The 27,377-nt window shown below is 56.5% G+C and overlaps 2 protein-coding genes across 2 annotated transcripts; one reads left to right on the forward strand and one right to left on the reverse strand.

Moving 5' to 3' along the window:
• Positions 1-1,346: 1,346 nt before the first annotated feature.
• On the forward strand, positions 1,347-2,701 carry MIEN1 (migration and invasion enhancer 1). The gene is made up of 4 exons (XM_054593864.1): positions 1,347-1,499; positions 1,605-1,702; positions 2,108-2,184; positions 2,267-2,701. The coding sequence occupies exons 1-4, from the start codon at positions 1,411-1,413 to the stop codon at positions 2,348-2,350; spliced, it is 348 nt and encodes a 115-aa protein (XP_054449839.1). The 5' UTR covers positions 1,347-1,410; the 3' UTR covers positions 2,351-2,701.
• Positions 2,702-3,307: 606 nt separating this feature from the next.
• Positions 3,308-26,083, reverse strand: ERBB2 (erb-b2 receptor tyrosine kinase 2). The gene is made up of 27 exons (XM_054593819.1): positions 25,785-26,083; positions 19,436-19,587; positions 18,360-18,573; positions 17,420-17,554; positions 17,092-17,154; positions 16,798-16,913; positions 16,534-16,675; positions 15,796-15,915; positions 15,355-15,481; positions 13,464-13,537; positions 13,288-13,378; positions 12,871-13,070; positions 12,352-12,484; positions 12,178-12,268; positions 11,327-11,487; positions 9,741-9,788; positions 8,286-8,424; positions 8,074-8,196; positions 7,684-7,782; positions 7,225-7,410; positions 6,937-7,092; positions 6,747-6,822; positions 6,308-6,454; positions 5,852-5,949; positions 5,476-5,664; positions 4,940-5,192; positions 3,308-4,802 (listed from the first exon to the last, which is right to left on the reverse strand). The coding sequence occupies exons 1-27, from the start codon at positions 25,855-25,857 to the stop codon at positions 4,447-4,449; spliced, it is 3,762 nt and encodes a 1,253-aa protein (XP_054449794.1). The 5' UTR covers positions 25,858-26,083; the 3' UTR covers positions 3,308-4,446.
• Between the last annotated feature and the right edge of the window lie 1,294 nt (positions 26,084-27,377).

Genomic DNA, 27,377 nt, shown 5'->3' on the forward strand with positions numbered 1-27,377 from the left:
GGGGTACGTACGTATGAGAGGCAACCAACCAGTCGACGTTTGTTTCTCACATGTCTCTCTCTCTGTCTCTCTCTCTGTCTCTCTCTCTCTCTCCTCCTTCCTCTCTCTCTAAAATCAAGGAGCATGTCCTTGAGTGAGGATGTAAAAAAAGCAGCAGCAGCAGCAGCAGCCAAAAACTGGAAACTCAAATGTCCATCAATTGACATATAATAGATAAACAAAAGGTGGCATATCCATACAATGAGATGCTAAGCTATAAAAAGGAAAAGCTACTGGTACATGCTACAGCATGGATGAACCTCAAAACTTTATACTGCATAAAAGGAGCCAAAAGCAAAAGACTGCATATTTTATCATTTAATTTACATGAAATGTCCAGAAAAGGCAAATTTATAGACAGAAAGCAGATCAATGGTTGCCTAGGACTGGAGCTCAGAGCTGGATTGACGGCCAACAGGCAATAAGGACATTTTGAGGTTGATGGAAATGTTCTATAACTGGATTGTAGTGACGGTTGCACAAATCTATACATCATTGTTTTAAAATGAATGGTTTAAAGAGATGCTAGCATGGGTCACCTGTTAACTACACTGTGGTGGGACTCCAAAGGGGGAAGAAGCAGCGAGACAACCTCCATTTCTAGAGTTGCAAAATGAGAATAATGATGCCACCCTGTAGTGAGGCTCGGATGACCGGGGAGGTGCAGAATGGGGTGCGTGTGACGGGAGCATAGAGCCTAAGGACTGGGTGCCCCAAAGCCTCTTATTCCCAAGTGCAGGGGGAGAGGCGGCTGTATCAACAGTTTAGAGTTTAAGAGTCAGAAATACTTGCCTTGACCTGCTGGTTCAGTCGGTTGGAGCATTGTCCTGTACACCAAAGTATGCAGGTTCCATCCCCTGTCGGGGCACATACCCAGGTGCGGGGAGCTACAGGAGGCAACTGATGGGTGTTTCTCTCTCACATCGATGTTTCTCTCTCTCTTCTTTCCTCTCTAAAATTAATTAACATATTCTCAGGTGAGGAGAAAAAAGTCACAAATACTTGGTTTAAAATGCCATCCACATGTTAGCAAGAAATGGAAACTATTCCATAGCATCAGCCTACCCCAGGCCTTGAGACCCCTTGTTCCACCACATTCTCTTGCTGGAAAGCGCTTTGCAGTTTCAGATATTTCATTAGATTAAATAAGGCCGAGAAAGTCCAGGGGACACCAGGTACAGGACAAGCCTGGGACCTCGGAATGCGGTCTAGACTGGTCCACCCAGCCGGGAGCCTTCTGGCCAAGGATCGGGTCAAAACACTGAAGCGGCCTGCAGGGGGCGCCCGGACGTAGCGCGCGGCCCCGCCCCTTCACATGTCCGCGGCGTCGCGTCACACCCGGAAGCAGCGGCTGGAGCGGAGCCAGCCGCAATGAGCGGGGACCTGGGGTCGACCTCCGCGGCGCCGGATCCCGGGGAGGTCCAACCGGGCAGCGGGGTCCGCCTGGTGGTGGAGTTCTGGTGAGCGGCTCCGGCCGGTGGGGTTCCGGCCCGGACGGGGGTGGGCGGGCCCACGGGAGATCCCTACCCCGGAACCCAAGCGGACCCCAGTTATCTCCACCCTAGTGAACCCTGCGGCTTTGAGGCGGCCTACCTGGAGCTGGAGAGTGCCGTGAAGGAGCAGTATCCTGGCATCGAGATCGAGTCGCGTACGGGAGGCCCAGGTGAGGCCCGCGGAACACCTGCTGAGTCAGTGTTCTAAATCCCAGCTCTACGCTTTCTGTCTCTGGCGTTGTCTGTTTTAGTGTCCAGCAGTATCTGGCATATAGGAAAATGTCCAGACAACTTGACTCCCCTTCCAAAGGTGGGCGGGGGTCACAGATGATTCCTGTAGGGAAGAATCGGAGAGACTGCGGAAATACAGATTTGGAAAGGAGGGATCCCTTCATTGAGTCAAAGAAAGGACATGCCTGTGACGTCTCTTGTAGGTTCCTTTGGCTTGACCCTGGGTTGGGAAATGGCTTAAAGTACCACACGTCTGGAGCCTGTGGAAGTCCTGAGTGTGGAGGGCTTCCTGGCTTTTACCTTCTCTCAGCATGCAGTTCACTCATTGGTTTATTTCATACCAGGGGCCTTTGAGATCCACATCAATGGACAGCTGGTGTTCTCCAAGCTGGAGAATGGGGGCTTCCCTTATGAGAAAGATGTGAGTATTCGCAATGGTGGGAGTACCCCTGGTTCACCATGCCTCTAAAGCAGTACATCACCCCGTTGTCTCTGCTCTTTAGCTCATTGAGGCCATCCGAAGAGCCATTAACGGAGAACCCCTAGAAAAGATCACCAACAGCCGGCCTCCCTGCGTCATCCTGTGACTACATGGGATTTCCAGTTCCTGCTCTGTTCTGGAATCCAGGCCTTGGTCCCATTTGGTCCTGCTGCGGGTTCCCCACTGCCTCTTACCCTTCATTTAGCTCTGGTAGCTCAGAGGCCCTGGTCTCCACTTTGCCCCTTTGGGTACCAGGAAAGAATAGAAACTTCTGTTGATCTGGAGGGTGGAAGAGGCATTCCATTGGCATCACCACAGCCACCTTATACCCCTTCCTGGGATTAGTGTCCCCTCTCCAGCTTAGCAACACCTAGCAGAGGCCACTGGAGTTCTAATTTATTTTCTACTAGCCCCTGGCAATGTCAACTATTGGCAATAAAGTAACACTACAAACACCCATGCTAACTAGTGTGCAGTATGTCCAGTCTGGGAGTGTGGGGATTGGGGAGCACAGAAGACAGCCCAGGCTTTCACGCCACTGGGTGGCTGTGCTTTTTTCTGGAGAGCTACTTCTAGTTCAGTGATCTCCTCTCAGTGCCAAGGCAAGGACAGTGAGTCAGTCGACATTGCCTCTTCCTTTCTCCCCCTCCCCTCCCCCCCCCTTTATCCAGAGAAGAAATTACCCATTATTGTGGGTAGATGGCCTTAAGAATTTGCTTTTTTCTAAGGAAGAATGATTTGGTTGGCAAAGGACTCTCAGATCAGAATCCCAACTCCCAGATCTCACCCACCCCGAAACCCAAAAGCCAGGAAGTTGGAAGACAGCCGTGTCATTCAAGCTTCCTAAAGATTCCTAGTCACTCCCTGGAGGAAAAGATGACTTGACTGTACGTTAGGAGGTAGGCAGTAAGGGATGGCACAGGGCTACCCCCAGACATCAGCTGGTGCCCAGCTGTTTTCCAAAATATATTTGTAGATGGAGAAAGTCAATGTGGAGAAGAGACATCCCTCTCCCAACCGCAGGGACCAGCCCCCTTCTGTAATACCCATTCTCCCCGAGTCCTTATTTCATTTTTTTTTTAACTTTTATTATTTATTTTATGCTGAAATTTACTCCCAGGCCATAACGTTGTTTCTTCTGGGATGTCTTCTGTGCAACTTCTGGTGTAGGAACAGTGTGCTCTTTTTCAGTAGGGATCATCTCAGCGGCAGAGAGAGCTCCTGTGCGGGTTAATCCACTCCTGAGCTCGGGAAGCTCTGCACCGCATCCGGGGAGCTTTGTTCACCTGGATGTGCTCGATGACTAGAGAACCTACATCTAAACCCCTATCGTTCAGCATTACTCCCTGCGTTTTTAAGCATGTGGAGCAAAAACTCAGCACTCTTTTTGGACCACCGGCCCGGTGTCCTGCCCCCGTTTGGCCTGAGCACACCTACCAACTCCCCCATTGTATCAATGGAATGGGACACATTGCTTCTTTAAAGTGACATCTTTCAGATACTTGGAGGATTTTCGAATATGCATATCCTTGATGGCCTGGGCAGTTTCATGAGTGTTCTTAAAGTGAACACGAAGATTTGAACCTCTTGATTTGCATGATTTTGTGGGGTTTTCTGGGTCAAGTGCATAGTGAACCATTTTCAAAGGTCACCTCTGGTCACTTTAGGGACGAGGAGCTTATTTCATTTAAAAAAAAAAAAAAGTAGAAACAAAAAAAGCACTCTGTACAAGGACTGGACCTAGACACTCCTACTGCTCCCTTCCTCCTGGGGGCAGAGCTAGGTCTCAGAGACAGTTTCTGAATGGGTTGTCTTTGTCCTAGATGCTCCCTCAGGCCTCTTCCCCTCCCAGGCCCAGCCTCCCTAAGTCCTTCAGTGCCAGGGATCTGGAAGGAGAGAGCCAGGCGGGCCGCTCCCTCAGGTGAGGACACTGTGGCTGTGGCATCCATTGGACCCTAGAGTCTGCTGGGGCAGGGCTCCAAACCAGTGAAGACTGCGTACCGCTGCTGCCTCTGCTTCCAGCCGGGGGGCCCTTCTTAGCCACCTGGGGACTGGAATAGGAAGGAAGGTCCCTGGCATGGCGGGCTCCACCGGATGTGGTCCAAGGGCCCTCGCCCTGCGTTGTCCCGACACAGGCCAGAAGTGAGGCCTTCCCCATTCCCCGAGGGCTCGGCAAGGCCTAAGCAGACTTGGCCTTTTGGCTCACACTGGCACGTTCAGGCCCAGGTACTCTGGGTTCTCTGCTGTAGGGGTCCCTTCAAACGTGCTGGGTGGAGAGCCCCGCTCTGGTGGGTCCTGGTCCCAGTAATAGAGGTTGTCAAAGGCTGGGCTGAAGGCTGGAGGGGGGTGGGGCTGAGGGGCAGCCCTGCTGCGTGGCGCCAGGTACTCAGGGTTCTCCACAGCACCCCCAAAGGCAAAAATGTCTTTGACAACCCCGTTCTTCCCAGGGGGGAGAGTCTTGGGCCTTTCCAGAGTGGCTCCTCCAGGTCGAGGAGGCGGCAGCGGGCCCTCCAGGGGCGAGGGGGGCTTCGGGCGAACCTCTGTCTGGTTCACATATTCTGAAAGGGCAAAAGAAGGGGACTTGTTAGGGAAAGAAACCCATGTGTCCCAGCTACTACTACTTATCACAGCCCCCGCAGTGGGCCCCCAACTCCCCCCACCTCCCACTCTCTCGGCTCAGGCCCAGCTTCCATACCTGGCTGGGGGCTGCAGGTCAGGGGGGCCACATAGCCATCCGTCTCAGGGGGCAGGGGTACTGTGGGGTCCTCGCTATACCTCTGTAGAGGGCTGGGGTCAAGCGGGGGGAGGTTCTGCAGCCCCTTGGCCGCCCCCATTCCCAAGTCGCCGTCAAACACATCAGAGCCCGCCCCTTCTGAGGGTGCCAGTGGAGACTTGGGGGGCTCCTCCTCGGCGGGCTCAAGCCCCAGGGTCAGCTCACCACCGCCACTCTGGAGATAATAGAGAAGGTCATGATGGGGTCATTCATGGATTTGAGATGGAGACTGTGAGGTGACAGGGTCACAGGAGATAAACAGAGGCCACCTTTGGGGTGTGGAACAATCACTGGGGAAAATGGGGTCATGGGTTGGAAGGCAGTAGGAATCCTTGAGGACAAAGGGACTTGCATGAGAGGTGGTGGTTGTGGGTGGGGGGCATGAGAGAAAGGAACCCCGGTCCGTTGGGCTCAGAAGAGGTAACCACACCCACCACGGCGTGAGCAAGGGCACTGACCCTGGTGGAGGAGCTGCGATGCCTGCGGTGGGCCGTGCTCCCAGCGCCCGGGGCAGGGTCTGGGCAGAAGAAGCCTTGCTGGGGTACCAGGTACTCCTCAGCATCCACCAGGTCCCCCATGTCGTCGTCCTCCAGCAGCGATCGGTAGAAGGTGCTGTCCAAGGGGCTGGCGGGGCCCAAGTCCTCATTCTGGGGAGGAGGGAGACAAAAGAGCGTGGCACCCTCCCCTCGGCCCCGGGCTCAGGGAGGTTTAAGAGGTACGACGAATCAGGGAAGGGCTGGGCTTGGGGGCCCGGGACCGGGAGTCAGCCCCCTTTCCACCCTCTGCAGCAGAGGGCTTAGTCACAGGCACGGGCGTCGGGGGAGGGTCCAGTACCTGGATGACCACAAAGCGCTGGGGGTCCCTGGCCATGCGGGAGAATTCGGCCACCAACTCCCGGAACCGAGGCCGACATTCAGAATCGATCATCCAACCTGGGGGCGGGAGAAAGCTCAGTATCTCGGGTCCAGTGGCAGCCTGTGCGCTGCCCTGCCTAGTGCCTAGAGCTCAAAGCCTTTAGGTGTTAGGGATGAGGTAACCAGGAACTTTTGAGAATCTCTAAGTTAGCCCTTTTTATTTTGCATATTAAGTCTCTTTCTAGCTGGTCCTCTGGAGTGTCCCTGGACGGCTCCTGTGAAAGGGAAGCACGACTCTTTTGAGTTTCCTTTAATAATACCAGGACCCCTGGGTCCACACACATTCTGCTCGGCCCCCTCCCATGCCCCCTGTGGACCCCTCTACCCAGGGCCTCCCACCCCTCCTCCAAACAGCCCGCACAGCACCACCACGCACATTTGACCATGATCATGTAGACATCGATGGTGCAGATCGGGGGCTGGGGTAACCGCTCCCCCTTCTCCAGCAGGTCAGGAATCTCCCGGGCTGGGATCCCATCGTAAGGTTTGGCCCCGAAAGTCATCAGCTCCCATACAGTCACACCTGGGGCAGAGGGGCAACAGAGGGAGCTTTAGCGTGCCGCCCGAGACTCTGCAGCAGCCTGGTGCCAAGCAGGCAGGAGGCGGGGGAGTGCTGCTCACAGGCAGCAGCTCCCTTCGGTCTTTCCCGGATCCCTGGGGCAGGTCCAGAGAGACCCTGGCAGAGGGAGGCCCTAGCAGCCCCTCCCCTCGGTCCCACAGTTTTGCTGAGGTGTCTCCATTGATTCTCATCGTTTCACTAACATCCCTGCCCACGGACAGGGCCGCGCTCCTTGTCCACCCTCCCCACCACGCACCATAGCTCCACACATCACTCTGGTGGGTGAACCGTCGGCGGAGAATGGACTCCAATGCCATCCACTTGATGGGCACCTGGGAGAGCAGAGGAAGTCTTTGAACTAGGTGTGCTGGGCGGGGGGCCTTCTCAGAGCTCTCCCACGGCCCAGACCCCGCTCCGCCTTGCCTCGCTCTGCTCCCTCCTCTAACCTTGCCCCCATCTGCGTGGTACTCCGTCTCATCGATGTCCAGCAGCCGAGCCAGCCCAAAGTCTGTGATCTTGACATGGTTAGGACTCTTGACCAGCACGTTCCGGGCAGCCAGGTCCCTGTGCACGAGCCGCACCTCCTCCAGGTAGCTCATTCCCTGGGATCGGGGGCATCCTGGTTAGTCACGCTCTGGCCGCACTTCCCTAGGAAACGGCCCCATCCTCACCCTGCATGGGGACAGGCTTTCTCCCGAGGACACCCACAGAGCCCAGGCCCCCTCGGTGCATACCTTGGCAATCTGCACACACCAGTTCAGCAGGTCCTGGGAGCCCAAGCGCCCGCGGTGTTCTCGGACATGGTCCAGGAGGCAGCCATAGGGCATAAGCTGTGTCACCAGCTGCACCGTGGAGGTCAAGCAGATGCCCAGGAGGCGTGACACGTAAGGGGAGCCCACACCAGCCATCACATACGCTTCCTGGAGACAAAGGTACACACCGAGAGGGCATGTATGAGACACTGCAAACCCCAACCACCACACACCCCTCCCGAGGGCCCCTCCCGAGGGTGTGACTGAGGACCCTTCACTGGATCTGACCCCGTCCAACGCAAACCAGAACCCCAGCCCACCGGCTGGGGAGGTTAAGAGTCGAGGCTTGGGGATGACCCAAAGTGTCTCCTCAAATCCCGGTGAAAAGGGAGCCCAGGGATCCCTCCTGTACCCCTGGCTGGACAGGGTGGAAGGGCTTACATCCAAGATTTCTTTGTTGGCTTTAGGAGACGTGTTTTCCCGCAACACTTTGATGGCCACTGGGATTTTCACATTCTCCCCATCGGGGATCCAGATGCCCTGGGCAGGGAGAGGAGGATGTGAGTAGGAGACGGGCTGGCTGAATCCAACCCATAGCCTTCCAGAAAGGCATCGCCTATGCTCCCCACCCTTGGGCCGACTGCACAGGTTAGTAACAGCCTCGCTATTTAGCTCGACCCTCCGCTCCCTTTCCCCTTGTTGCAGCCTCTGTAACTGGCCAGACAAACATCACTGCCCTCAGCGCTGGGCTGCCTTCCCCACCAGAGCCCTGGGTCACACCCAAGGTACCCTCTGGGACCACCCACCCTGGACTTTGGCCTCGCCCCTGACCTTGTAGACTGTGCCAAAAGCTCCGGAGCCAAGCACCTTCACCTTCCTCAGCTCTGTCTCTTTGAGGATCCGCATCTGAGCCTGGTTGGGCATCGCTCCGCTAGGTGTCAGCGGCTCCACCAGCTGGGGTGAGGGGGTGACCCTGCGTCAGTGTCTGGCAGGGGCTGGGCCGCAGACCCCAGGCAGGTAGGGAGGCCCTCAGGCCACCTCACCTCCGTTTCCTGCAGCAGCCTCCGCATCGTGTACTTCCGGATCTTCTGCCTCCTTCTCCTGATTAGGATGCCGGTGACTGTCCCCATGACCATGAACAGCAGAATGCCGACCACTGCGGCAATGATGGACGTCACAGGGCTGCAGACAGGAGCCAAGGTCAGGGACGGGGGACCAGTGTTGGGTAGAAGTGATGAGGGAGCCCCAGGGAGGGGCATGAAGGTCACTGGTGTTTGAAAAGGGAACTTAGAAGGGTGACTCACTGGCTTCTATCCTCCATTTGATATTTTAAAAACTTCGCTTGCCCCCCCCCCCCCGCCCCCGCGACCGCCCCTAGGATAAAGTCTCCTTGCCGGGTATTCGAAGCTCTCTGCCCACGTTTCCAAATTTTCTATGCCCTTACCCATGGCTCTAGCCCAGGATTCTCCAACTTCCTGACAAAAATCACCAGGGAGCTTGCTAAAATGAGCCGCACCCACAGAAATTCTGATTGTGGTAATGGGGTGGGGCCCAGGAATGTGCACCCATTGATCCCAATCTTCTAGCCAAATTTTTCACCCATAGGTCATGATTTCCCACGCCTCCCAACCTTTGCATATGCTGCTACTTCTGACTGGACCACCCTTTCTCCACAGGATCACCTTTCAAGACTCATCCTGGACTAGATGGCTCTCCTGGGTGTTGACCCTGTACTGTTGTCCTCCTTGCCCCCTCCCTTGCTTTGCCAAGGGCTGGCACACTTCAGGCCTCTAACGAACGCTTGTTTCATGGACAAATAAGTGATTGCCTAGGACATACTCCAGTCTTTTTCTCCCCAGCCCTGCCCAGAGCTGCCCAGTGCCCAGACACCAAGTCTGGCCCTGAGGTCTGGAGGCGAGGGAGGGCCTATGCCCTCCAGGTCCAGCCCGAATCTGATTCAAACCTCACCCTTTCCTCCCTTCCCTGTGCTTATGTCACGGTGCACCACACCAGAACCTTCAAGGAAAAATATCCTAGATTTTTCCAGCTCTTCCCCCATGAAGCCACTTGATTGCTTTCCCCCTGATGCAAGTGATATACCTGCCCCTCTTTCAAGGCCTGGCTGAAATGCCAGCTCCTCCTTGAACCTTCCCCCACCATTCACTATTCCCTCCTGCCGCGCTGCAGCTGTGCTCTCTTCTCAACCTATCCTGGGTCCCAGGGAGCTGAACGCTGCCTGTGTCCCTAGAGAGCGACCCAAGGGTGGGAAGGTACTAGGTGTCTTTGCCATCTTTCCCTGCTCCCCACCCTGCAAGCACCCTGAGCAGGTCCTCCAGCCACTTGCTGAAATGAATTGGAAGGAGAAGAAACGGTGGAAGAGTGGGCAGGGAAGGGACATGTGTCATGTCAGGAAACGCCCCCTCCTTCAGCAGTGTCCACCCAGGGGCCAGTGGGGGGCTGGGAGGCAATGTGGGGCATGTCCCGGGGACCAAGCTGACCTGGCTCTCTGCTCGGCGGGGCAGCCCTTGTCATCCAGGTCCACACAGCTGCAGGAGAGAGCGCTGTCAGCAAGGCTGGGGGCCAGCCCCAGGCTCGCTCCACCTCACGGCAGCCCCGGGGGCAGGTATGGCTGCCTTATGATCCTCATTGGGCAAAAGCAGAAACTGGGCTCCAAGTCACCAGAGCTCTTTCTACCACCCTGCAAGGGGATCCCTTCCAGCCTGTGACCCCGCTCCCCCCCACCTCCCAGGGGTGTGCCCAGTGGGGGCACCCAAAGGAGCACCAAGTCCAAAAGCTTGGCCATTCCCTCCGTGAATGAAGGCCAGGGTAGTAAACTGGCACAGCTTCAGCAGAGGACAGTAGGCAGCACCTATTCAATAATGTCTGCGACCCAGCAGTTCCACCTCTTGGGTGTACCCTAAAAATGCCAGCACTAAGGGTCACGTACAAGATGCTCACTTGTACATGGAGCTCATGTGCCATAAACTGCAAAGAAAAAAAGAAAGAAAGAAAGAAAAGAAAAGAAAAGAAACAAGAAACAAGCTCACTCATTATCACTCATACAGGGCCATGGCTGAACAGTACTACATCCACGCAGCAGCTAGAGCAGTTCAGAAAACTAGGCGGTAGGTCTGTGCGCACTCACAGGAAAGGACTTCCACGGCCCACAAAGCATGGGGGCGGGGACAGAGTGCAGACCACTATCCCAAGTGCGATCCCATTTACAATAAAATGCACACACACAAAAAAACAAAACGGATTATATGTAAGTTGAACTATATGAAATCGCTGTTTCTTGACCATTTTTGACCTACAAAAACAGCGATCTTACGTGGCCCAACCTAATAGAAATGTAGTATGTTTATGTGACTGTGTAGAGAAAAACCTAGAAGGGTGAGAAGGATGCACACACAAGAGTGAATCTGCTGTTTCTCCCAAAGGAGGGGGAGGGAGGTGGGGTAAAAGGGCACATTTGCTTTGCAATGTTTACACTTTTATATTGCTGAAAATGTTTATCACAGGGATGTATTCACATATTTCATGTATAATTAAGGGCAACTGTGTGGAAAAAGAAAAGAATAGTGTAGATCACCATATTAAGACATAAAGAAACATTGTAAGATTCTGTTAAGTGGAAAAAAAAAAAAAAAACACTTGCAAACAGTATATATGGTCTATGATTCCATTTTGGAAAAAAAAAAAGTTAGAATACAGACAGGTAGAAACAATTGGAAAATAATATATATTAACATATATATTACATGTTAGAATATAGAATGCATAGATAAAAACTCTAGAGTATAACATGTTATAATAATACATACATATATGCACAAGCGTGTACATAGATAAAAACTAGAGGAAAAATATAAATTATTAACAGTGGGGATAGAACTGCTGGCGACATTAATTTATAATTTATGTTTTAATAAAAAGAAATGTTAATGTGTTGCTTTGTGATCAGAAGAAAAAGATAACAAATTAAGGCTCAGGGCAAGCGAAGGAAGGGCTGCCCCGCTATAATGCTGCAGAGAGGCTCCTGGAACGAAGCCCTCCTTTCAGCAGAAAAGGCCCTCAGACTCACGAGTGGGTGCAGTTGATGGGGCACGGCTGGCACGTGCCCTCCTCGTCTGGGAACTTCCAGATGGGCATGAAGGAGAGGTCAGGCTTCACACCGCTGGGGCATCGGGCCACACAGAAGGCATTGTCTTTGTAGTGAGCGCAAGCCACACACTGGTCGGCCTCCTGGGGAGGAAGGGAGGGCTTGCGAGGGGCCGGCAGTGGGATCAGGCTCCTGGGTCCCCTCCGAGCTTCCCACGGCCACTCAGCAGCACGTTTCACGCTGCTCCTGGGACAGCCTAGACCTGCTGCGTCTACTGTCCCTGTTCTTCACCCAGGTCCATCCTCCCGCCAACCCTTCTGCAAAGGGTGATCCCTGAGCTGGGGCTTCCCGTGAAGAACTGGAAGCCTAGGGAAGGAGCTCATTACTTAAGGTATAACAGCAAGAAATAATGGTAACGAACAGGTAGAAAGCCTTCCTGTGCTCAGACACTGGGCCCAACCCTATTTTACGGTAATCATTACTATAAGCTAATGAGGCAGGTATGATATTCACGTCACACGTGAGATTGGGAGTAGGACCTGAATTTGAATCCAAGTGGTCTGATGCCTAAGCCCACAAGTCTAAACACCTCAGCACAGGCCCAGCCAAGAACACAGGCCTCGCTGAGAACTCTCACCGCCTTAAGGGTCTCCGGTTCCACCACACAACTCACAGGCCCTAGCGGCAGAGCCCCGTTCCGCCCTCCTGCTGTTCAGGCCTGAGCGCAGGGCTCTCCCCAGGCGTTTCACCAGGCCTGGCCAGGTCCCTGGCAGTCCACCCAGCGCATCGTTGCTGCCTCCCTCCACCCAGCTCTGAGCCCACTGGCACCTCACCGATCCTGAACAGGTCACCGAGCCATTCTGGGGCTGACACTCGGAGTGGCATGGCAGACAGTACCTGTCCTTCACGTACTCGCGGGGGAGCCTGAGAGGGGATGGCTGGTGAGGGGGGCTGGGAGGAGGTCCCGTGCACCCCCGCCCAGCCGCCCCCTGCTCCGCCCCGCATACCCCTGCAGCACTCGGCACTCCTCCACACACTCCTGGCCCCGAAGGAACTGGCTGCAGTTGACGCACTGGGTGGGCCCCGGACCCCAGCAGTGCCCATGGGCGCAGAGCCGGTAGCAGGCCAGACCATCACGCGCTGAAGTGAGGGGGAAGGAATCAGAGGGGTCTCTTAAGGGAAGCTCAGGTCCAAGTGAACCAGAAGAAGAGGCCGTGGGGGTGGCTCTGGGCTGGAGGGGTGAGAACAGAGCCTGGGCAATGTGGCGGGTGGCGGGGAGGGGGGGGGGCGGAGAAAAAAAGCTCTGAGTTTCCAGGAACAGAGAGGAAAGGGGAGGGGCGGCGAGGCAGTGAGGCGGGACCCAGCTAGAAGCCATGCCGAGAGGCTGGGCCAGCCAGAGCTGTGTCGACAACAGTGCACCAGGGACGGGCAGCCTGCGCAAGTCCCAGACTGCTGCCAGTAGGGGACATGGGCACTCCTGTGTGCGGGCAGACAGGGAGCGGGCAGCACTGGGCCCCCTGTCTTACCACACTCGTCCTCTGGCCGGTTAGCACTGTGGAGCAGGGCCTGGTGAGGGTTCCGAAAGAGCTGGTCCCAGGGCACCGTGTGTACAAAGCAGAGGTGGGCGTTGTGGTGGATGAGGGCCAGCCCACTGCCCAGTTCCCGCAGCGAGCGCAGCCCCAGCGATCTGATGCCCAGCCCTTGCAGGGTCAGCGAGTAGGCACCGCTGTGGGAGAGGAGTGCTCAGCTGCAGGGGGGCGGCACGTCGCTGACCCTTCCCCAGTCAGCCAAGGGCTGCCTCCACCTTCCCCACCCCTAGCACACCAACTCCCGTAGGAAGGCTGTGGCTGGAGCCTCTGGGGAACAGGAGGACCCACCACGCTCCAAGCTTCTCCCAGCCCCCCCTCCGCCACCCCATCAGGCACCCTACTCCAGGAGCTCACTCATGCAGGACTCGGCCCCGGATCACTCGCAGGTTCTGGAAGACACTGAGGTTATGCATGTTGTCTGGCCACGCTGAGATATACAGGTAACCTGCAGGCACAGGGTGACGCTATGGTGTGGGGACAGGGTGAGGACTCCCAGCCCCCTCAGAGCAGGATGCAGCGGCGCAGCCCACCTGTGATCTCCTCCAAGGTCTCAAACACTCTGAGCTGCTCAGGCTGGAGAGGGGCAGTGTTGGAGGCTGGGTCCCTGGGAGAGAGAGAGGAAAGGGGTCGGCAGGGCCAGGAAGGGGCGAGTGTGACCCCCGGGCTGGTCCTGCCACCCTCCCCGCCCTCCCCCATTAATAACTTCACTCACAGCCTTTGCTCCAGCCCGGCTGCTCCCATTCTGAGCTATCAAAGCCCAGGCCCTTTTTGGCAGGGTCTATCAAAACAGTATTTATATATCCTCTGATCTAGAAATTCTACTTCTAGGAATGTGGCCTAGAGAGACACTGGTCCCTGAGGCATGTACAAGGCAGAACCATTTGTAAGAGTGAAAATTGGAAACGACCTAAACGTGTGTCAATAAACAGGGAGCTGTTAGATGTCATCTTGACCTCTGCGGACTATGGGCAAAAAACTGACATCTAGGAGCGCTGAGTACATGCCAGGCACTGTTCTAAGAGGTTATGCACAGGAACTCATTCAACTTTCACAGCCACTTTATGAGGTTGGGACTACTCTTGCCCCCATTTTAAAGATGAGGAAACTAAGGCACAGTAAGGTCACGTGACCAGTGAGTGGTAGAGCCAGGTTTCAAACCCAGGCCGTCTGGCTCCCAGGCCTGGGTCCTTAGGTGGTGCTCTTTGCTGCTGCCACCTTCTCCACAGCTGCTAAAAGAACAAGGCAGAACCATCCTGACCAGCCTCCCAAAGCGAGGGGCAAAAGACACTCACAATAGGCTCCCACTTCCGTAAACCAACCTCCCTGGCAGAATTGCTATGCTTCTCTGTGGATGTCTGCATGCGTATAAACGGTCTGAAGACACACAACCTGTTAACAGCTGTCTCCTTCAGAAAGGGCAGTGAATGTGGAAGAAGCACTGAAAGGAATTTTCTCCTTTTCACTGAAATATAATTTACACGCAGCCCTGGCTGGTATGGCTCAGTGGATTGAGCGGGAGCCTGTGAACCAAAAGGTCACCAGTTCAATTCTCAGTCAGGGCACATGCCTGGGTTGTGGGCCAGGTCAACAGTGGGGGGGGGCGGTGCACAAAAGTCCACCACACATTGATGTTTCTCTCCCTTTTGTTCTCCCTCCTTTTCCCTCTCTCTAAAAATAAATAAAATCTTTAAAAAAATAAAAATAAAAAATACATCATTCACATACAATACATTGCACTGACGCACTGATTTTTACTATACAGTTTGATGAGTTTTGACAAATGCACTTGCTCACACGTGGTTCTACCACCCCAGGGATATCCAGATCATTCCCATCATCCCGGAAATGTCCTTTGCGCCACTTTCCAGTCCTCCCACCCGAGGGCAACCCCGGTTCCGAATGCTATCACCAGGGTGGTTCTGCTGGTCTAGAGCTTCACATACAGGGGACCGTACAGCGTGGGCTCTTGTCCCGCTTGTTTTGCTTAACACGTTCTTGGGACTCATGTTGTATGTATCAGTTTGCTTCTTTTTGTTAGATGTCACCATATGGATAGACCAACTGAGGTCACCATATGGATAGACCATCATCTATCTATTCATTGACCTATCGATATACATCTGCGTTATTGCGAATTTGGGACTATTATGAATAAAGCTACTACGAACTCAAGGAGAATGCAACTTTATCTCAATGGCTTAACCTCCATACAAGTGCATGTTCACAGATAACATGTCATTGATGCAAATAACATCCCTCCCCGAAGTCCCTGCTCCCTCTGGTCTCCCTCTGAATTCCTGGCCTCCCACCGCTGCCTCCTGCCTTCCCTACCCGGCTGCTGCCGCTTGTGGGAGCTTAGGAATCAGCGCCCGCCCTGACATTGCCTCAGACCGTTGTGTCCTTAACTCTGAGCATCCTTACCCCTCAAAGCTCTCTGGCAGAAACGCCAGGCTCCCAAAGATCTTCTTGCAGCTGGCAAACTCCTGGATATTGGCGCTGGTGACCGCCCGCACCTCTCGCAGGTGTTCCACACCCAGACCATAGCACACTGTGGGGAGGCGGTGGGTGGTGATGGGGCCGTCTCAGCCCCACACCAGGACTGGTCGGTCCCTCCATGGGGCACTAGGACCTCAAACTCCTGGGTCCTGTTCACAGTCTCTTCCTAGGGCCCCATCCCCCCTCCCCACACTGGCAAGATACTGGGGAGCTTGTGGGACTGAGCTGGGGAGGGGCAGAGACAGTGGGAGACAAGGGCTGGGTCCCAGGAGGCTCTGAGGAAGGGTGGGACCGTGGGCAAGGCCAGGCTGGCTGTACAGAGGGACAAGAACGGCAGCCAGGTCAGGGGGTGGTGGCAGCGGGTACCTCGAGCACAAGGCTTGCTGCACTTCTCACACCGCTGTGTTCCGTCCTCAGCTGTCACCTCTTGGTTGTTCACGGGACATAGCAGGGTGCAGGATCCCACGTCCGTTGACAGGTAATTGTCTGAGGAGACCAGGGTTGTGTGTCCACATGCCCCAGCCCTTCACGTCCCACCGTGAGCAGTGTCACCGTGCCCGGGGCAGTACAATAAGAATGACAATAACCAGCACTGAAATGCTCCTACAATAGGCCTGAGCATTTAACTCCTCACAACGAACCTATGTGATAGACACAGTGCGATTCCCATTTTGCCAAATGAGAAACCAAAGCACAATTTTATTGTGCTAGTCAAGGCCGAGGTCAATGAGTCAAGTGAATGGAGGAGCCAGGATTTGAACTCATTCGAACTTTATAACCACCTTATGAGGTGGGAACTATTATTGTACCCTTTTCAGAGGTGAGGGAACCGAGAGCGAGCAGGATCACGTGACCAGCAAGCAGCAGAGCCAGGCTTCAAACCCAGGTGGTCTGGCTCCCGAGCCTGAGCTTCAGCGCCCACTCTGCTGCTGCCACCTGCTCCACAGCTGTTGAAAGAACACAGCAGCTTGACAGGGACTGTCATGACCAGCTCTCCAAAGCAAAGGACAGACAACACTCACCATGGGGTCCCATTTACATAAACCAACCCCCCCCCGCCCCCGCAGCAAAGTTACAACAACTATGCTTCTCTCTGGCACTCACAGGGACAGGTGGTCACACAGCTGGCCCCGAAGGTGTAACGGCCCTCAGGGTTGGGCATGGACTCAAAGGTATCCGTGTTGTAGGTGACCAGGGCTGGGCAGTGCAGCTCACAGATGCCACTATGGTTGAAGTGGAGGCAGGCCTGGGGGGACGGGCGGCTGGTGGTTACCGGGTGCTTCTTCCTGATGTGCCGGGGCTACGGAAGCACGGGGTGGGGCTTCCCTTCCTTGGCCCCCCGAAGGGCGGGGCCCAGTGAGCACGTACCAGGCAGTCCGAGTGTTTGGGGCCCGTGCAGCCGGCGGCACACTGCTCGTGGCAGCAGTCGGTGGCCCGCGGGCCCTTGCAGCGGGCGCAGCCACTGGCACACACGGTCCGAGTCACTGTCAGGCAAAGGGCCGGATGCAGGCTGGATGGCCGCCCGGGCACTGGACCTTCCCCCGCATCCCTTTCTGGGGGAGATCCCCTGGGGAACACGCTTGAGGCCTGGTAACCGGCCCTCCCACGTCACTTAGACTCCGCCCAGCCCTGCCCCAGATCCTGTGCCTCCCGAAGACTCACAGCTCTGACAGTCCTTGGGGCTTTCTCCCCAGCAGTATTTACAAGCTGTAGAGCAGGTCGGGCCTGGGGAGAGAACAGAGAGACAGTGAGAGAGACGGAGACCAGGAGGCTGAATGCACAGTGAGGGCGAGACGGGGGCAAGCAAAGGGAACTGCAGAATCAGAGACAAGACAGGGCCACAGAGGCACAGAGACTCAGGGACAGCAGGAGGGACCAAGAAAAAGGGGGCGGCAGTGCTGGTGCAGGGGCTGGGGGATGTAACCAGTGGTTGGGGTTGGGGGGCTGCCTGAGGGAGAAGAGGCTGCAGACAGGGAGGAGCTCAGCTTACAGGCCCGGGAGCGGTTGGTGTCTATCACCGTGAGGGCCAGCTGGTTGTTCTTGTGGAAGATGTCCTCCCACAAAATCGTGTCCTGGTGGCAGAGCTGGGGGTTCCGCTGGATCAGGACCCCTCCTTTCAGGATCTCTGTGGGATGGGCAATAAGCAGGGGCTTTCTTCCCTGTCTGTCAACTTCTGCCTCACTCCCCATCATCTTCTTAAAGGAAGCAGCCCTCTTAAACATGTCCCGGGTTCCCCAGGGAACAGGAAAGGCACCTTCAGCATCTTTTAGCTCTACCAAAACCGTTCCCTTCCCCTGTACCGCCGACCCCCCCCCTCCACCTACAGGAACCATAGGAGGTCCCAGGAGGACTGCGTTGTCCATGTCAGGGTCCAACGGCCTGGGTCACTCTCTCCTCTCCTCCCACCTCTGTTCTGTGCACACTGCTTGCTGGTTAAGAGACAGACTCTGGAGGTGAACACCAGCCTCACCACTAACTAGCTGTGCAACCTTCAGCAAGTCACCTATCTTCTGTAAACCTGTTTTCTCATCCGTAAAATGAGAATAACATCCGTGCTTCCCTTGCAAGATTATAGCATGACCAGAACAGAATCACACAGGCCAAGTCCCTGGCACACAGAGTTTCAGACACCATCAGCCCCCGGGCTACCATGTACAGGTGCACAGGTCGTTCACCACATGTGTGTATTCAGCCAAAAAAAGGCAAAACCTATCCAGCATCCTAATTATCAACCTGTGTGGGCTGGAACAAGCTGTGACTCCTTGGGAAGAAGGGAAACGTTTTTTAAGTCTTCACAAGGGCACCTTCTCTGGCTCCACCCGCATCCACCCAGAAGGGGTGTACATTCTGATCCACGCACAGCCTCCCCACGGCCAGGAGTGGCCCTGGCCAGCCCTCAGTAACCTGACTCCAAAGACAGTGATGACCACCTGTGAGGCTTCGCAGCTGCAGCTCCCGGAGCCCTCCTGGGGCAGCCCCGGCTCCGGGGGCGGCGCTGTCCGGCACGTCTCCGTTGTCTAGCACGGCCAGGGCATAGTTGTCCTCAAAGAGCTGGGTGCCTCGTATGATTCGCAGCCTCTGCAGCGGGACCTGCCTCACTTGGTTGTGAGCGATGAGCACGTAGCCCTGCACCTCCTGGATATCCTGGGAGGGCACAAGGCGGGGTGTGGCTGAGGCGGCCGGGGCCCTGGAACGCTGCCACCCTCCGAGGCCCCTCCAGTGCCCGAGGGTCTGGGGCCAGGCCCCATGCACTGGGCAGTCCTGTTCTCTTCATGTATAACATGGAACTCAAGGCCCCTCCTCACCTCCCCCAACCAGATTCCTGTATGATCGAGAAAGATAATGGCGGGGGCAGCACTTAAACTGCGAGCAAAGCCCCACCCTCTCTGCCTTGAAGTTTCTTCACCTGCAAAAGGAAAGGCCAGGATGAGAGGACAGCTGGGAACGGCACACTCGACCCCGCGCCAGGGCGCCAGGGCACCAGGGAACGAGCCCTGCTTGCGGCCTCGGCTCGCTCCTGCTCGCGAGCCTTTTGCACGTTTCTCTTTCTACCTTCAAAACGCACCTCCCGGGAGCCACAGCACTCCTGCTGCTCCCGATACGCGAGGGAGGAAACTGAGGCCCCGTGAGGCCGAGACCCTAGACCACGCTCGCACGGTCGGTCAGGGGCAGAACGGGCCCAGGACCCCACGGACCCCACAGGGCCTGCCACTGTTCCAGGTGGGAGAGGGACAGTGGCTGGGCAGCTGGACGGGGAAAGGCGATCGTGCTGGCAAAAGAGCAAAAATTTAGCCGAGGGCCGGATGGCTTCCACCTAGAGGCGGCCACAGCCAGCCGCACCACAGAGAGGGAACCAACTGGTCTTGCACGAGAACAGGCAGGGGTTAGGCATCAGAAAGGACTTCTGGTGGAAGAACCGCGAGAGAGAAAATACAGGCCTCATCTACCACCCGCCTACAAGCGGAGGGCTCGGCCCAGCTGGAGGCAGGGGGCCCACGGCTCTCACCTGTAGGAAGAAGAGGCTGGCACTGGCAGGCAGGTAGGTGAGCTCCAGGTTGCCCTGCACCACCTGACAGCCCTGGTAGAGGTGGCGGAGCATGTGCAGGTGGGTCTCGGGACTGGCCGGGAGGCGCAGCTTCATGTCTGTGCCGGTGCACACTGGCAGAGGGGAGGGCGAGGGTCAGGGGGCTGCTCCCACCTGGCCGCCTCCTCCACACTCGCCCCCCCCCGGAGTCCGGCCCTCTTGGATGGCAAGGACCCCCTCCTCCCACGTCCCGTGCACCTGCAGAAGGTGCGACAGCGAAAGAAAGCTTGCGAGTTTGGGAAGTAATCAGGGGAGAAGCTCCTTCTGACTCGGCCCCTCCTGAGCACCCAGAGGGGGCCCTGCCGTGTCAGCCGCAGGGAGCCTGCCCGCCCAATTCAGGGGGTTGGCGAGCAAAGAAAGCCTCGCTTTGTCCCAAAGCCACGACTCAGGGCCAAGGGGTAAAAAATCCCCCGAGAGAGGTGATGATGAATCATGAACCCTCTGGATATCCCCTTGCCCTCTCCCAAGCAAACAAACTTGGGGTATTCTCCCCACCCCATTCCAATGCCACCCACATGCCAACCTCCTGGCAAGAAACGCCCACCCTCACAATGCCACCCAGGAAGTGGGGGAGGAGGGTCAGCTGGAGTCAGAGCGGAAGCATGGAGACCACCAGGGGCCTCGCCACAGCAGGGACCTTGGAATTCCCCCAGGCAGCAACAAGAGGCCTCAGACCCTGCTGCAGGCACCTGGGCCCGGGCTGCAGATCCTGGCCCAGAGTGATGCCTACCCCAGAGGCTCCTGCTCTGGCACCTCACCCCTGCCACCTCCTCCGGGCAGGACTCCAGAAGCAGCTGGCAGAGTCCGTGCCACGAAACTCCTGCCACACGAGCACTACGTCAACCCTGTGGACCTGCCCAGTGCCAACTCTCAGCCAAGGGACAGCGAGGTGAACTGCCCCCAGCCCACCCGGACCCCAGCCGGGTGTCCCTGAGATCACAAGTACCCATGAAGCCCAGAAATACAGGAAGGGTCAACAGCCCCTGGTCAGGGTGTGCCGGGGGCCGCAGCTGGCACAGCACCGGCCGGCAGGGGGGAGATTAAAGTGTCCAGTTGAACTTGTTTTTCTGCTCTGGTGAGAAGATGAATCACCTGGTGCGTCTTGCCCAGGAGGGTGTGCCGGGGGAGGTGGGCGGAGGGCACCCCCAGGTACACAGGCCCACAGGTGCCTGAGCTGCCCAGAATTCCTGTTGGTCCCCACTCCACCCCCCACGGACTACAGGTAGCTTCAGGGAGACAGGACAGTGGCTGACCTCCCACTCTCCCAGCAGCATGGACTGGAGGTCAAATCCTGAGGGGCTGGGTAGTAAGAACTACCCTCTCTTCCAGAAAGCTGGGGAAAGGCCTGTGGGGCAAGCCCCACCAGAGCTGCTTCCTGGAACTCTTAGTAACACACACAGTGGGTCTCTGTCCCCACCACTCTGGGCAGATAGGGAAGGAAGTGAACGGGGAGGAAGAGGAGGGCCCAGAAATAGAATCAAGGGTCCCTTCCTCCCCTCCCACCCCAGACTCCCAAAAGAAACAGGAGCCGGGGGTGGCAGGCCAGGCCCAAAATAACGTCCGCCCGCTGCCAGGACCTCCCCCTCGCAGCTTCAGCTGCTTTGTAGGCACAGCTGTCTCCAGGCCCAGACCCCACGGCCTGGCCGAGCCCGGGAAGCAGCCCTGCAGAGCCGGGCCAGGGGCTGTCTCCACCCCCTGCAGCCCCACGCACTTCCAAAGGACACCAGCTGCGGCAGCCAGGCAATAGGAAAACAACAACAGTGGAGCACTGGGGCAGCTGAACTGACTGAGGGCCTACTGTGTGCTCAGCGGCACTCTGGGTAGAGCTTCGGAACATCCTGCAGAGGCTGGGACTGAGACCTCTACTGTGCAAAAAAGGAAACTGAGGCTGACAGGGGTTATTCTCCCAAGATGATAAAGCCAGTGAGACGCAGAATTTGAACTCAAGTCTGTCTGACTTTCGAGTACACATTCCTTCCACTAGGCCTAACCGCACACACAGATTCACCCCACACCCCACACAAACGTAAATATACACCAACCCTACCAATGCCGCTGAAAAACATTACAGGCGCTGGGCAGGGCAGAGTAGCTGAGCTGAGCTGAGCTGAGCTGGGCTGGGCTGGGCTGGGCTGGGCTGGGAGGGAGAAGCAGCAAGAGTGGTAGCCCCGCCCCACTAGTGAATTTGTCTGTGGCCCATTTGAGTCTGATTAAGACTTTTTAAGTGTTTGCAACAGGTGGTAAAATTGGTGCCCTGAGACCCGCTCCCAGGGAGCTGGAGGCTTGTGTGCTAATCCCTGACCCAACCTGACATGAAGCCAAGGAGGCCTTCTTGATACCTCCCTTACCTCCACCTCCCTCCCCGTACTGCGAGCCTCCACACCCCCTCCGGCCCTCCCATTCCTCACTCTCTCCAGTCCCTACCTTTGGCCCCCATATGCACCCTCCCCTCACTGATATTCTTGGGTGGCGGGTGGGGAGGAGGTCCTGCTCCATGCAGGAGAGCTAGGTCCTTGTTTCCAGGACACCTGGTCCTTAGGAGCCACAGTTGGGGCAGGGCACACCATGAGCACTAGGTGTTTGCTGGACGGATAGGTAGATGAATGAATGAAGTCCAATCAAGAGTCTCCAACCCTGGATGGTGTGGCTCAGTGGACTAAGAGCTGGCCTGAGAACCAAAAGGTTGCAGTTCGATTCCCAGTCAGGGTTGCCTGACAACACACCTGGGTTGCGAGCCACATTCCCACTGCGGGAACATGTCCCCAGTTGGCAGCGCGTGAGAGGCAACCGATCAATGTTTCTCTCCCTCTTTTTCTCCTTCCCCACCCCTCTGAAAATAAATAAAATATACTTTTTAAAAGCCTCCAAACCAAAAGGAACCAGTTGAGACCACAGTGCCCATCCCACGGCTGAGAGACCGGTCACAATTCCCTCCCACTAGAGGTGCTCTCAAGTAGGTTCTCGCCGCCCCCAGCCTTCGGGCCCTGCTGCTTCTCTTGCTCACCAGCATGGAAGCCAATGTTTCTTTTGGTTACCATGAACACTCCCTGCATCCCCAAAGCTCTCCTCCCCAGACCTACCCACCACATACCTGGTGTATCAGGCAGATGGGGGCCTCTCACTCTGTGACCTTGAGCAGGTCCTGGACCTCCAGGGTAGAGGCCAAATCAGATTCATCTCCACGCAGAGCAGTGCCTGTGACCTAGTAGGCACTCAATGAGTATTTACTGACCTGAGCTTGGTTATAGGAGGGAATAATAAAACAATAACAACTCTTCCTTTCTGCAGAGAAGTTAAATGAAATAATGAATCAAAAAGCAGTCTGTAAACATGACTAGGCTTTGTAAACAGAGCTGGGGCAGCACAAACATTGGCTATAGCTCCCCTACTCTTTGCGAGAGAGCGCGCCCCTCCCGCTACCTCCACTCTTTTCCCAGGGGTAGACAGGAATGGTGGCCTAGCAAAAGATGGAGGTGTCACCCCAGAGGGGCTTCCCACAGGCAAAGGGCGGGGACCTCTTTCCAGATCATTCCAGCACCCAGGGGCAGGCACACCTACCTGAGCACTACATCAGCTCCCCCAGCCGCAGCCCTGCACTGGTCCCTCTTGGTTCTAATCCAGCTGTCTCCCTCCCCACATCCCTGCAGGCCCCAGTGGCCTCCACCCCACGCCTTCCCTCAGTGCCCTGCCGTTCCAGGAGGCCCCACGAAGCTGAACACGAAGTGGGGCAAGGAGAAACAACTCCAAAGCCAAGAGGGGACCTACGAGGGGGCCCATCTCAGCCCCACGTTCTAGAGCCTAGTTAAGGAAGGTCATTCCTTCCCCCTGAATAACGGAGCAGCACCTCTGCCCCCATCTGGCCACCTGGTTGCCCCTGGGGTTTTGCTCAGCCCACTTCTGTTAAGTGGAATAAAGCTGATCAACTCTTAGTAGCTTCTCATTAGAGTCCAAAAATGCCCTGGCTACTACTGGGTGGCTGGGGAGCCTTGGGTAGGTCACTTCATTTCTTTGAACTTCATATGGCATGTCGGAATCTGGCATATTTGAAGCAGGCTGTACATTTTTTTAAAAGTTAAAGCAAGAGAAGTTCATATAGCAGATGTATGGGTAATTCCCAACCAAGAGAAAAGAAAAAGGGCTTTGTTTTTGTAATGCAATGTATTTTCTCTTTTTACATTTGATCCCACCTCTCCAGTGGTTTTCTTGGCAATATTAAAATGAGGTTACTTTCCCCAAGTACAGTAAAAAGAAGGAAAGACTGTTGGGAGAACCGTACAAGAATTAAATATGAGCTCTGCAAGATAAAAAGGACGTGTTTGCGGCACTTTAAACCTAGACCTCTAACAGAGGATCTCAGCAAAACGCTGGGTCTTCTCCCATCTCCCCTTCCCCTCCCATCCCTACCCCGGCCCTCAGTCATGGGATGTAATGGGGGCGGCAGGCGGCAGCTGGGTGGTGAGCTGCCACTGTAACCACTCCCTGCACCACACACCCAGCATCTCTTCCCTGCACCCAGCAGCGCAGGCTGAGGAGTGAGGAAGCCCGCCGACCCCTCAGCCCCAGCACAGCAGCACCCAGCCACTCCCCACCTGCTCAACTCACAGGCCCGAGTGAGACGGGCAGCAGCTCGGCCCAGCCGCCCAGCCTAGCCTCGCCCTGCTCAGCACAAGGTCAGGGGCAAAGATGCCAGCCTGGGAAACAGGGAGGGAAAGGATAAGCTCAAAGGAGGGGAGCCTCCTTCCTCAGATAGAAGGCAGGCGTGGGGCCACCTCCCGCTGTTTACAGCCGAGCTGGCCCAGCACCTTGAGGGAGTTCCTTCAGAGGGCAGAGTTCAGCACAGTCCCCAAGTCAGCAAAGAGAGACTGTTTGGCAACACAAAGCCCATACACACAAACACAGACCACACAACCCAAGAACACCCCAGCAGAGAGGCCCCTCTCCGTGCAGCAACGCTCTGACAGCGGGGCCCTGGGGCAACACAGGCCAGATCACAGGCACCCCTTCTCCAAGCCCTGTGACCTGTGGAGACCACCCCCACCCCCAGAACACCCCCATTGTGTCTTCCCCACGACCTGGGGATGCAGGGAGCAGTGTCTCCCATTGTTAAAGTAGAGTAACAGTGATTTCAAATGTGTAGTTGGAGGTCGCGCTGCCTGGGGTCCAGTCTGTACTGGACCCCTTACTTACTGCTACTTCACTAACCTCTTTAAGCCCAGGGTTTCATCTGGAGAATGGGAATACTAGTGGGACTTCTCTCCTAGGATGGTTCTGAGGGCTAAACGAGGGAACACATGCAAAACGAGGGAACATGTGCAGCGCCTGGCACCGCGCTTACTTCCAGGTGTAGTCAGTATTGAGGACAGGCGGACAGACGGGGCAGCACTCTGTCCTCCCCAGTCCTTCTTCCCCCGACACATGATGAGGGAAAAGGCAGGACAACCCGGCCCTCTACATACCCCCGCCTGGTCCTCTCTCTAACCCTCGCCCCACCCTGCAACTGCCCCGAGTCCCTCGTGTAGAAGCCTCCCACTTTATGCCCCACGCCAGGAACCCACGACGCCGCCCATGCTCTCCAAAAGTCACAGGGCACACACAGCCCCTGAACTGGCCCTAAAGAAACTCGTTCAAAGCAGACGTCTACCCACCCCACACCCGCACCCCAGACTCCAGCGTGAGGCAACTCCGCGGTCCGCCGGGCCACCCTCCCCTCCCGGCTCTGGCTGGACAGGTTGCTTCCCCCACCGGCCCCCTCCGCGCCGATCTTGCCTGAAGCAGGAGTAACTAAACCCAATCGGCCGAGAAGGGGCGGGGAGGGGGAAAGGAGAAGGCCAGAGCCGGAGGGACCCCCAAGGAATCCAGCCCAGGCCAGTCCGGAGGCGGAGGCTGCCAACTGGAAAGGCTTTGAGAAGCTCGAGGGGGCTCGGGAAGGGGGAACCGCACGCGCGCGCACACGCCGCGCAGTGAGCCCCGCGAGGGGAACTTTCTCTGCAGTTTCCAAGAGCTCTTTTGACAAGTGTCCACAGCCGTCGCGGCGTCGGGAGAGCGCCGGTCTCCCGGACGGGACACCGAGCGGCGCCTCGGGGCAACTGCCCACCCCCCGCCCCACCTCCGGCCGCCCCCTCCCCGCCGGCTCCGAGCGCCCGGACTGTCCGAAACTTCGGGTCGGAGAGCCCGCACGGCCCCCTCGGCCCCCGCCCGCAGGGCATTTCGGCGAGGGTCCCCGGCCGCGGGGGCGCGTCGCGGTTCCCTGCCCTCACCGCCCCAGGCTCACCTTGAGTGTCCGCGGCCCCGGGGGGCAGGAGGGCGAGAAGGAGCCCCCAGCGGTACCAGGCCGCCAGCTCCATTGTCCTCACTGCGGCTCCGGCCCCATGGCTCCGGCTGGACCAGGCTGGAGGGGCGGCGGGCGGCGGGGACGGGCGCTCGGCGCCGGAAGGGCTCCGCGCGAAGGGGCGGGCGGTCGCCTCGGGGGCTCTCGCCGGCTCTGGGTGCGACGGAGGGGAATCTCAGCTCCACAACTTCATTCTTGCACTTCCTCGAGGCCGCCCTCCTCCTACACCTCCTCCTCCTCCTGTGATTGGGAGCCAGCGCGCTCCCAGCTCGCCCCCCGCCCCCACCCCCTCCAACCGCATTCCAGCAAGTCCCTGGGAGTGGCAACTCCCGGCTTCACTTTCTCCCTCGCTCGGCGCAGGCCTGGGGTGCGTCCCGCCCGGCGCGCGGACGCCCGGGGTGCCCGCCGCCTTTCCACCCGCGGCCGCGGAGAGCACCAATACGCCGGGGAGGCGATCGCGCCCTCTCCCCCAGGAGTCGGGGGCAAATGCCACCTTCTTTTAAGGCGGAGGTTTTATTGTAAACATTCCTGACGAGTTTGCATCCTACTCCATCAAATGCCAATTCGTTTTAACATCAAATAATGGCTTTCCCACCACATCCTTAAGGAAAATTGATAGGCAAGGAGGGGCTCGTGTTGTGTTTAACTTGGGGCCTCCAGAACTCTCTGGCGTACCTTCTCGAAACTTTTAGGCACCTTTCCAGTCTGAAAAGCATGGTTTTAAGAGGGCCTACAGGTTTGGGGACAGAGGGTCAAATTATAGGGACCACCAGTTTGCAGAACATCCGTCTTGTTTCTGTTGTACTGGGGCACTCAGCACCAACGTATCCCAAGTTTTTTCTCTGTTGCTTGCCTCTCCTCGGCCTGCTCAGTCCCACCTCCTCACCCTGCGTTCTACCTGGAGCCCCTGACCCTGCACTTAAGTCCCAGTGGGTGGCAGAGTGGGGGTGGGGGTGGAAGAAAGGCATGTTTTTGTTGAAAATTCCAACAAAATATTTCACGGGATATACAACTCACACTAACAGATTATTCCTTGTTTATCTGAAATTCAAATTTAACTAGGCATCCTTATTTTTATTTGCTAAAGCTGGCCACTCTGGTTGGAATGCCGCAGCCGGGAGCCTGCCTGTGCCGCACAGGAGGGGGTCAGAGGCGCCTCCTGGGGACTGAAGAAGGGGTGCCAGTTGGTTGGAGCGCGCAGACCGGTGCACCGGAAGGTTGCAGGTTTGATCCTCAGTGAGGGCACATATCCCTGGTCTGGGCACCTGCAGGAGGCAACCGATCAACGGATTGGATTGATGTTTCTCTCTCACATCGTTGTTTCTTCTCTCTCTCAAAAACAAACAAACAAACAAACAAACATACAAGAATGGAAACCAGCATTTAAGCTGCTTCCGTTTGCGCAGGTACTTTCACAGTGGAGGTGGGAAGGAAAGGTTGAGAATAGGGTGCTTTGGGATGAGAAAGCCCTGGTTTGAATCCCTACTCCACCACATATCAGCTGCATGACCCTGGGCAAGTGACTGAGTCTTTCTT

Source organism: Pteronotus mesoamericanus, unplaced genomic scaffold (genome assembly GCF_021234165.1).
Source record: "Pteronotus mesoamericanus isolate MK-2021 breed Mesoamerican mustached bat unplaced genomic scaffold, CSHL_Meso_final scaffold_476, whole genome shotgun sequence".
NCBI lineage: Eukaryota > Metazoa > Chordata > Mammalia > Chiroptera > Mormoopidae > Pteronotus > Pteronotus mesoamericanus.

Bases quoted from the DNA above. Each gene is read 5' to 3' on its own strand.
- MIEN1 (XM_054593864.1), top strand. From the start codon at position 1,411: ATGAGCGGGGACCTGGGGTCGACCTCCGCGGCGCCGGATCCCGGGGAG. The intron at 1,703-2,107 runs GTGAGGCCCGCG...ATTTCATACCAG, and splicing joins GTCGCGTACGGGAGGCCCAG to GGGCCTTTGAGATCCACATC. The intron at 2,185-2,266 runs GTGAGTATTCGC...TCTGCTCTTTAG, and splicing joins GCTTCCCTTATGAGAAAGAT to CTCATTGAGGCCATCCGAAG.
- ERBB2 (XM_054593819.1), bottom strand. From the start codon at position 25,857: ATGGAGCTGGCGGCCTGGTACCGCTGGGGGCTCCTTCTCGCCCTCCTG. The intron at 15,916-16,533 runs GTGAGTGCCAGA...TGGTCTCCTCAG, and splicing joins CTGTGTGACCACCTGTCCCT to ACAATTACCTGTCAACGGAC. The intron at 5,665-5,851 runs GTACTGGACCCT...CCTCCTCCCCAG, and splicing joins AGCGCTTTGTGGTCATCCAG to AATGAGGACTTGGGCCCCGC.